The 9,757-nt window shown below is 36.4% G+C and overlaps 1 protein-coding gene across 1 annotated transcript; it reads left to right on the top strand.

Annotated features, from left to right (window-relative positions):
- The first annotated feature begins 405 nt into the window (after positions 1–405).
- On the top strand, positions 406–7,060 carry SUB1 (SUB1 regulator of transcription). Its single transcript, XM_084233462.1, has 4 exons — positions 406–723; positions 2,511–2,633; positions 4,120–4,228; positions 6,773–7,060. Exons 1-4 carry the CDS (start codon positions 652–654, stop codon positions 6,850–6,852), a joined length of 384 nt encoding a protein of 127 aa, XP_084089588.1. The 5' UTR covers positions 406–651; the 3' UTR covers positions 6,853–7,060.
- Positions 7,061–9,757: the final 2,697 nt, after the last annotated feature.

Here is a 9,757-nt window from a genome sequence, read left to right on the forward strand (position 1 = left end):
AAGGGCTTTGGAAAAAGAGGGACAGCCTTGGAATTTCCTGAAATTTGGGAATTAGCCTTTTTAAAGTATATCTTTGCAAACCATAGGCACAAGCTGCTGTCTGGATATTTCCACATGCTCCTGAAAGCAAGGCACCAGTTCATGTAGGTGTCGGGGGTTGTCTGGGACTGGGGTGATAGTAGGAATCTGAGGAAGCGTTTTTTTGTCCTTCCTGTAAGAGAATTCTTCATATTTTCAGAGTAGAAGATCGGTGTAAAATATGAGAATTTTTATTCCTGGTTTTAACAGTGATACTGTCAGCTGCCTTCTTGCAGTCTTTCCTACCCATAAACATCTAATTCCACTAAAATGAAGTACAAAAAGACCCGTTGGCTTTGAGAAAAGAGTGTGGGAGTGTGAGATGTGTATGACATTTAGCTCTTTTTCCTTGCTGGGTTCAGAACATTTCACACTGCATGTTATTTGCAATTTGGAAGAGCATGGATTAAGAGTATAACTTCTAGCATTATGCTCAGTGTCACAACTCCAGTACCACACAAGTGGTAGAATGTACCATGGAACTTCTTGAAGTTTTGATTGGGGGAGAATTAAGATGAAGGTGATAGAGCAATTCTTAATTATTTGCATAATTTTTTTTTTTTTTTTTGCAGAATGCCTAAGTCAAAGGAACTTGTTTCTTCAAGCTCTTCTGGCAGTGATTCTGACAGTGAAGTTGACAAAAAGGTGATTTATGAATGTACATTTCTTTGATACCTAGTTCAGCAATATTGCCTACATCCAGTTCTGAAGGACAGCAGATACAGCAAATCTGAAGACCCTGGATGGGTGTTCCTGAGTGTGAATGGCTCCTGTGATACTTGACAAAAGTACCTGAGGTGCTTATTGTCCATGCACACTGCTAGGCTCTAAAACAAACTTGAGCAAGTCTTCAGACTTCACAAATCTCCTGTTGAGGATATTTAGAAAACTTGGAACTGCAGAACCACTGCCATAGGCCCTAGGGGAAATAGCATGAGTCCAAAACCACTGTGTGCCATTTATTTAAAAGTCTGCCTGATCAGTAGGTATTATTTGTAGCAGTTGTGTGAGCTGAACTGAACTTGAGTGGAGATACCAGTTTTGACAGCCACCATTGGTGTTTATCCAGCCCACAAGGAGTACTTAAAAATGTAGGCTTGGTATGTTTTAGGTTAGATTAGCACCCAGCATTTAGACTTTTTCCTGCAGTAGATGACAATCATCCTGTGAGTGGTATATTCTATATAAGCAGGCAGTTCACACTGTAGTTAGGGCTTCCTTACACAAAGACCTTTTATCTTCTAGAAGGTTTTGTCATTGTGCCTCTGAATTAGCAGTTAGTGAAAGAGAGCTTACTGGGAGAACCTTGGTGAATACACACCTTCATAAGGAAATACCTAGCTTACGTATATATATTCGAGAAAGACATCTTTCAATGTTTAAATATGTATCTGGCATAGCATTTAAATAAGTTCATTTAACAAATTTTTGAGCTTTTATGTGCCAGGCACACACCATTTCACAGGGAGTATTCAGATCCTGACGTAAAGATAATTGCTTTCTCCTTACTGAGCTGCGTTAACTTTTGCTGTTTGTCCCAAATAGTACTAATCCTATAAGTACTTAACATTTTATACAGGTTATATATATATTTAGCAATACATTTTAGCTTCATATAATTTAGTAAAATATTTACATAATATTTTGATATCTTATATTTTCTATTAAGGAATATGACTGCCCTCTACTGTTAGGGTTGGAAACTACTGATTTTCATAGGCCTTTGGCTTATTTTGAGAGTAGGCTATATTAAAAGCTTTTGTAGTAATGCTGCTTTTAAAGCATAGTTTTGATTTTAATTGCTAGTCTAACACATGGCTGTCTATATAAGGGATTTGTGTGTGTGTGTGTGAGATGAGGAAATTGAGTTATTTGACTTTTAGTGCACAGTACAAAATAGTTTTCTTAGCTTTGCCTACTAGTAAATTCTCTAAGCCAATTTAAATATAAGTCCCTTTTGGACTAGGCATGGCATAAGTAAATAATCATATCTAGAAACAGAATAATGTGGTTGTAGTCTTCCTAGTTAGTATATCTCTTGTAAAAAGTAAGTCACTGACTAGCATTAGTAGGCCTGTGGTTTCCAAAAGTTCATTCAAAAGCATCATCTCCTCCCCCCTTCCTCATTTTTTAAAAACTCCCAAAGAAATCTTTTTTGGCATCCTGGTCTATAAAGGAATAGTTTCTCTGATTAATAACACTCTAATGCCTGCAGTATTTTTAGGGTTCTTGAGAACCCAAAGTTTGAGAACAATGAATTAGATACCAGTGCTGGAAGAGTTTCATAGTTCCATTGCAAGTGAAATTGCCTGTGTGTATGTTTATGGTTTTTCTCTTAATATAGTCTTTTGATAGAGTAATGGAATCTTTTGAACCTGAGATGTGTTTTATTCTTAAGTGCAAATGTTAACCATGTTCTTACTCTTTTTAAGTTAAAGAGGAAAAAGCAGGTTACTCCAGAGAAACCTGTGAAGAAGCAGAAGACTGGTGAGACTTCGAGAGCTCTGTCGTCATCCAAGCAGAGCAGCAGCAGCAGGGATGACAACATGTTTCAGGTTAGGCTGATTATTTCCTTAGATCAGCTAAGGAATTATTACCTGACTTGATTTGAAGAACATTAAAAGGACTATAATGTGGCAATACACAGTAATCTTTTACGTATACTATCATATTCTTGACTAAGTATTCCTTGAAATATAAGAACAGGTTAGTAGAAATGAAAGTAATTTTTATGTGTTAGATAGTTAAAGTCCAGAAGTCTAGTTTTGTCTTATTTAAAGCAAGGTGAATTTTAGAAATAAAGAGGTTGAGAACTCTTGAGGTTAGAAAGCAGCTTGGAGGAGATAGGTTTAGAACTGCGCTGTGATATGTGGATAGGGTATTACAGAGGAAGCAACAATATGACCTGCCAAGTTTTGGCTTGAGAACAGAAGAGGTAAGTGGATTTCCTTAATAGCCTTGTTGTTAATGTTTAGTGGAGAGTAAGATTGAATAATGAGATAAAGTGAGGAAAGTTCATTAGAGGGATTTGATGAATTCAGAGAACTAATACAGCTTTTTATCCTTGGGTTTCTTAATCTTGTTTTAGAGAGACTAATTGACATTGTACAAAGGATTTGTGGAGAGATGGGGAGTGAAAATGGAAGCAGGTGAAATCCCTTTAGGTGTATGTGAGTGATAGGGACTTTACGTGGTTTTCCCCCAAGATGAAATAGTGATGAATATAAATTACTGGTGAAGAATAAATTAGAGAGGTCAGGTAGTCAACAAAGGCTGGTTTTAAATTTGAGAGTCATAGAAATGAAGGTTTCATTGATAAATTGAGGAACAGACATTAGTTTCAATGGCAAAGGTGGTTTAACTTTTTGGACCTAATTGTAAATGTGATAAAATAAGAGTCATCTTTCTGTGGCACCTGAGGGGTTGGTTGTAACTGGCTTATTTGACTTGGTAAATTCCTAGCCTGTGATAAATTTTTTTTTGTACTATTATTTCATTTATGTGATACTCTGGAGAGGTAAAACCACAAGGGTAGGGCTGATCTGCCTTCGTAAGGCTGACCAGTATTCACCACATGTGTATACCACATTTCATGTATCCTTTCATCTGGCTGTGAACACTTTGGGTTGCTTCCAGCTCTGGATGTTGTGAGTAATGTTGCTATGAACATGGGTGTGCAAGAAAATGTCTTCTTGAGACCTTGCTTTCACTACTTTGAGATACACACCCAGAAGTGGGGTTCGTGAATCATTCTGTTTTTGATCATTCTATTATGTATGTACTCATAAGATAGTTATATCAATTTTTTGAGGGAGCTCCATGCTCTTTTCCGTATCAGTTACACTAGGTTAATGATCCTAATGAGGTGAAATATGTTTAGTTCCATCTTTTTTATAAAGACTTAACAGTGACTGCTTTTGTACTTTTTATATTGAGAATAGTAGTCATTTTCATGGTTAAAGCTTCTGAGTGTGCAGCAAGTTGTGAATATAAATCTGGACACCTCTTGAAATGGACACATTTTTGATGTTTATTTTGCAGATTGGGAAAATGCGGTACGTTAGTGTTCGGGACTTTAAAGGGAAAGTCCTAATTGATATTAGAGAATATTGGATGGATCCAGAAGGTGAAATGAAACCAGGAAGAAAAGGTGAGCTTTCCTTTCCTCAATTTAGTTTTGATGTGAGACTAAAATAGAAGTGATCTAAGTAACCTGCCTATTTGAAATTGGAATAATGTTTCTACTGCATAGAGCAAGGGAGAGCCTTCTTCAGTTGATTATCTTCCGTAGTTTTTGTTGACGTGAGAGAAGCGTGTATGTCACGTGCGTATATATAAGCAATTTCCATTTGTTATCTGGTAACACTGAGGGTAATTAAAAGAATGTGAACAAATGTTTTAGAAAAACACTACCAACAAAGGACACCAGAAAAACTGCCGATCATTTCTACTTGGAGACACTTTAGGGCATGGTCCAACATAGTTGTTTTCTTGACTTCGTTTTTAGAATGCGCTCTCTGCGTCATCTTAGAAGAGATTCATATACTCAGAAAACCAGTGCTAGAGCCCTCTGTATGCACAGTCACTTACTTATAAAGCCACACCTGTGTCCGAGCTCTCTTCTGCACTTCTTGGCCACAGCCACAGTGCCCCATGTTGGGAGGGTCACCAGATATCACACTGACATATATGAGATGGCTTACATATAGCTGTTGGAATTAAATCCAGAAAAAACAGTAGCTCTACTGCCGCTTAAATTGGCTGCTAGTTTACTTGAATGTAACTTAAGAAAAAACTACATTAGTTCTGAAGTAGTTTACTCTCTAGGAAGTTGTAAAATTAGGAATGAAAAATCTTAGTTTATATCTTTTGAGTCATCTCCTTAAGGATGTTCTTTAGGCAGGCGTCCTTGAAGTGCTGGGTCTTTGTTTTTACATCTGCTTCATCCAGTCCTAAGACTGTAGCATCATAGAAGCAGACTATTCATTCACCACCTAGAAGAACTTTTTGCGTGCCAACATAATTACATATATAGGCACATCTCAGAGATTGTGTGATAAGGCAACTATTGCAATAAAGTGAATCATGAATTTTTTGGTTTCCCAGTGCATGTAAAAGTCAGGTTTACACTGTTAAGTGTGCAGCAGCAATTCTGTCTGAAAAAAATATATACTATACCATAATTAATTGTGACGGAGACACACAGCATGTGCTGATTGAAAAATGGCACTGATAGATTTGCTTAGCAGCGGTTACCACAGACCTTTACTTTGGAGAAAGGCAAACAGAAAAGCCCCCTTAGAATCTGTAATGTGCAATAAAGTAAAACAATAAATTGAGATATGTCTGTATTTGGCAGTTGGCCGATTTAGGTTGATCCTACATCTGACTTTATGTCGCTTTGAAATCCACTGTTTGCTTCATGCCATTTTTGGGTTTGCTAAACATTACCTCTACGTCTACATTCCCTTTTATATTTTCTTGTTTACGCCACTTCTGGATTGCTCCGTCACATTGTTCCAGTATGGCTAATACCAGACTTTTTCTTTAAATGCTGACTAAAGCAGTTTGATTAGCTTTAAATCCTTTCCCCTTAGGGTCTTCTTCCTCTCAATTTCACAGCCTCCCAGGAGTTTTCCGAGACATAAATGATTTCTTCTGATTCTAGTTTATTTCTCGGTGGCCTAAGTATTAGAACACTGGAAGTTTTAAGTGCAAGGTATTTTCTGTTCATGCTTTACATCTTAAATGGGAGGACATATCATTAGCTATCATTTTAAATATTCACTTAATTAGGTGATATACTAATAAGCCTTTAAGTCAGAGCAGCAAATTTAATCACTCACATTAAGATATATCAGTACCATTTTACTGGTAAGGAAACTGCAGCTTAGAGGAAAAAAAGTTTTTTTAAGGTCACAATGATGGTGTACTGGGATTTGAAGCCTGAGAGGATTTTCCCAGAATGCACTTTTTTTTTTTTTAAAGATTTATTTATTTATTTATACAAGCACTGGGTACAATCAGAAGCACGGGAGGGTGAGAGAATTCACCAGAGCCAGAGCGGGGAGCAGAGCAGGCAGAAGGACCTAAGTACACAGCTGAGGGGAGCAGCGGGTGGCAGGAGAGGTCTTCGCGCCAGTGGCCGGGGAGCAGCCGGGGATCGAACTGGCGCTGCAGAGGCTGCGGGCAGCTTCGCAACCCAGCGCTCAACCACTGCGCCACCAGGGAGGCCCCCAGAATGCACTCTTAATGAGTGTGTGCATTCTAAGAAAGCATGTGTGGACCATGTCACAGGGATTTTTCCAAAGTGAAATGAATGCTTTTGAAACAATTCAGCAGTCATTCAGCTAGAGTTCCTGTGGAAATTTTGTTGGAGGCAACTTATTGTGGAAATTGTGTGTCACATACCAAATCTGGGCTTGGCCACTTAACCTGCTAGGTCCAAGTGTTTGTGGGATACATCTTCAAGCCGTTTATTTTCACTGGTGTCATAGAAGTTGTGCAGGATACAGTTGGAAGTGAAAGTGGATTGATTGAATTGCTCAGGTAGTTGTGATGAATTATAATTAACTGTTGTACATGGTGACTTTCAAAGTGACAATTTTGGTAAAACTATTTTAATTGGAAGTATGAAAATCCTCAAGGAAACAAATAGATTTTCAACTTTTTGATTTTTCAAACTTTGCTTTAGGTATTTCTTTAAACCCTGAGCAGTGGAGCCAGCTGAAGGAACAGATTTCTGACATTGATGATGCAGTAAGAAAACTGTAAAACCAGAGCCATATAAAACCTGTACTGTTCTCGTTGTTTTAATCTGTCTTTTTACATTGGCTTTTGTTTTCTAAATGTTGTTTTCCAAGCTGTTGTATATTTGGATGCAGAACAGTTTGTAAGATGAATACTTTTTTTTTTATGTGCATTATTAAAAATGTTCTGAGTGAAGCTAATTGTCAACTTTATTAAGGAGATTTGCTTTGTGCCCGCCACCTAGTGTAAAATAAAAGCAAGTAACACAACCTTAACTGTTGTGGCCTTCTTTGATCAGAAGAATTGGTACTGCTTAAGGCCCAGAGTAACAGTATAGACCTTTTTAGTTTCAACTCAGCCTTTATATTTAAAAGCATTTGTATTGCTTTGAATTGATCAAGTTTTTGTTTGTGAAATTCATAGCTATGTTTTCTTCCAACCAAATGTCTAGAGACTTGTTTGATTGCCCTACCATGGAGATACTTTACTTCCCTCCTTTTTTCTTTATTTCATTTTCCTTTAATAACTTACCATGTTCTGTTTTCACGTTTTGCTTTTTCTTTCCATATATTATACTAATTTGGAAAGTCAGTAAAACTGTCCAAACCTTAGTTATTTCAGTAAGGTACTTGTAATTAAAATACATGAGAACTACAGTCACTAATTCTACTGTTTTAAATATTAGGAGATAAACAACATGGCTTATATGAAAACTGAGCAAGTTAGTGTTTGTCATTATCTGTAGTGTTCTGAGTAGTTATCTTAATGCTTAGTCTGCAAAAATAATGACTTAGATGTCCAATTTGCTTTCATTTATCAAACATGTTCACCATGGGATGATGTCTATAAAATCAGATACTGTTAACTTAGAGTAGGTTCTAATAAAAGTTGTGAAAACTTATTGGCCTAACATTTTATTTTATGACATTGAGTATGGATTATATATAACTAGAGCTATCACTGATTACTGTCCTGGTAGGTAATCTCAATTTTTAGGGGAAAGAGGATATAAAGCATATATTTGTGGTTTTTGGCCTTTGTAGACTTGGTTATTTTGTTGTAAACCTACTAGACAATAGCATTCTAGACTTTAAATGTTACTAAGTTTTAGCAGGCATTCTGAAGTGATTTCCATTAAATCGTGATGAAGCAGACACAGATTGAAGCACAGATTTCAGGGGCTTTGCAGCAATAAATGGGACATGGTGTGCCTTAGAAAAATAATGTTTGTAAGGGAACTATAACTGAAATTAAAGAAGGTGGCATTGAAGAGGAGGGACTTCTCTTCAAACTAAATGATAATGTGGTATTTTGATCACTTTGATAGGACACAATTCTAGTAGTAGAATAGTAAAAAGAAAGGTTTAAAGACATGTAAAAAGTTCTTGTTGACAAATTATTTTTGGCAGCTAATCTCAACACAGGTGCTGCCATATTAGAGTTGCACTCGGTTTTTTTACTATGTCTGAAACATTTTGTAGAATTGTCAAGGACTTGATTATGTCCATCTGCCAGGCCACAGTTACCAATACTTTTTTCTGGTAGCAATTATGTTTTAAGTGTGCCTTGGTATTTTTTTTTTTACATTTTTAGGTGTTTTTTTTGTGTTTTAAACCGTAACCCTAATAGGTGCATAATTGGGGAGATAAAAACCCTCTTGTATTTTAGCCTTCACCAAAATAGGTACCAAAGTGTTCAAAATATCTTATTTTTAGACAAATCATAGTTGACTGATAATGATCGCCTTAGTTGAGAACATACGTGTCCTATTAAATTGGCTAGATTTATAAAGTATTTCTTGTTACGAACACAGAAAGAACATAAAACTTTGATTTTGATGTAGATGAAGAGGGAATATTGGGTACATTTCCTAAGTATATGAATTTAGGGTGGTGTGTGCATTTTGAAACAATCTGCTACTACAGAGATGGTGCTGAAATCTGTTACCTAGGCATTTTTCTAGCTGTTTAGTATTACGTTGTTAAAACCCACATTTAAGGAGTGTTTCTCTGGCAGAATTTGGTAAGTTTACAGCAAAATTCATTTAAATACAGTTTCTGGGTAAGCAATAGACAGAAATATTTGTATGTGCATATATGTAGGAAAGGAAGAAAATTGGGTTAAAAGACAAATTAACGTGTACTGAAAAGAACAGATAGGGTACTTCTATTTTCTGTTTAACCTTCAACTTCGCGGTAAGATCTCTTCTAGGAAGAAAGCTTGGCATTTTGCGGCAGTGGTTTCTTACCTTGTAATGCCAAAAATGATTTTAACTGATCTGGATAGAAGGGCTTTTCCGCCTTGTCTTTTAAAGTGCAAGCAGCATTTGACCAATTTCCTATGTTCTTGGTATTTTACTTAAAGAATAACCAGTAAAAAAGAGAAAGTATAATTTGAGTATTCTTTTGCTGTGCTTCGTAAATGCCTAAGGACTTCTTTTGAAGAATACTCCTACCTCATTAGCTAGTCAAAATGCTGTGATGATCTACCTATTCTATACAATATGTTTGGCGAAAAAAAAGACTTAAGGGGAAGAAAGTACGCACATCCTGGCTTGGCTACTGAGTGGAGGAGAGAGAAAGCTGAGTATTGTTTCTGACAGAGGTATCTCAGAAGAGTACTATTAAAATTTGAAATTTTTAAAGTGCCGACTAATGTTTAGGTATCTCTTAAAATTCTTTGAAGTTCACTTTTTTATGGAAATTATTCCAGTGAAACACTCAAACTTTTTTTTTCCCCAGTGGTGTTTTTCCAGATAAACTCTAGGATTAAACATTCACGTAGTCACAAATATGTAATTCTGTAATTGTGGAATTCCTGTATGCTTTGTTTGGTACATCTTCCATGGAGATGTCAATGAATACAATACTCCATCTGTGAATATTTTAAATGTTGAAATAAAAATAAATGTACCCTACGTGTCATCTCC

Source organism: Talpa europaea, assembly GCF_964194135.1.
Source record: "Talpa europaea genome assembly, chromosome: 5".
NCBI lineage: Eukaryota > Metazoa > Chordata > Mammalia > Eulipotyphla > Talpidae > Talpa > Talpa europaea.

Excerpts from the sequence above, each read along its gene's own strand:
- SUB1 (XM_084233462.1), top strand. The coding sequence starts at position 652 with ATGCCTAAGTCAAAGGAACTTGTTTCTTCAAGCTCTTCTGGCAGTGAT. Across the intron at positions 2,634-4,119 it reads GGGATGACAACATGTTTCAG|ATTGGGAAAATGCGGTACGT; the intron begins GTTAGGCTGATT and ends TTTATTTTGCAG. Across the intron at positions 4,229-6,772 it reads AATGAAACCAGGAAGAAAAG|GTATTTCTTTAAACCCTGAG; the intron begins GTGAGCTTTCCT and ends ACTTTGCTTTAG.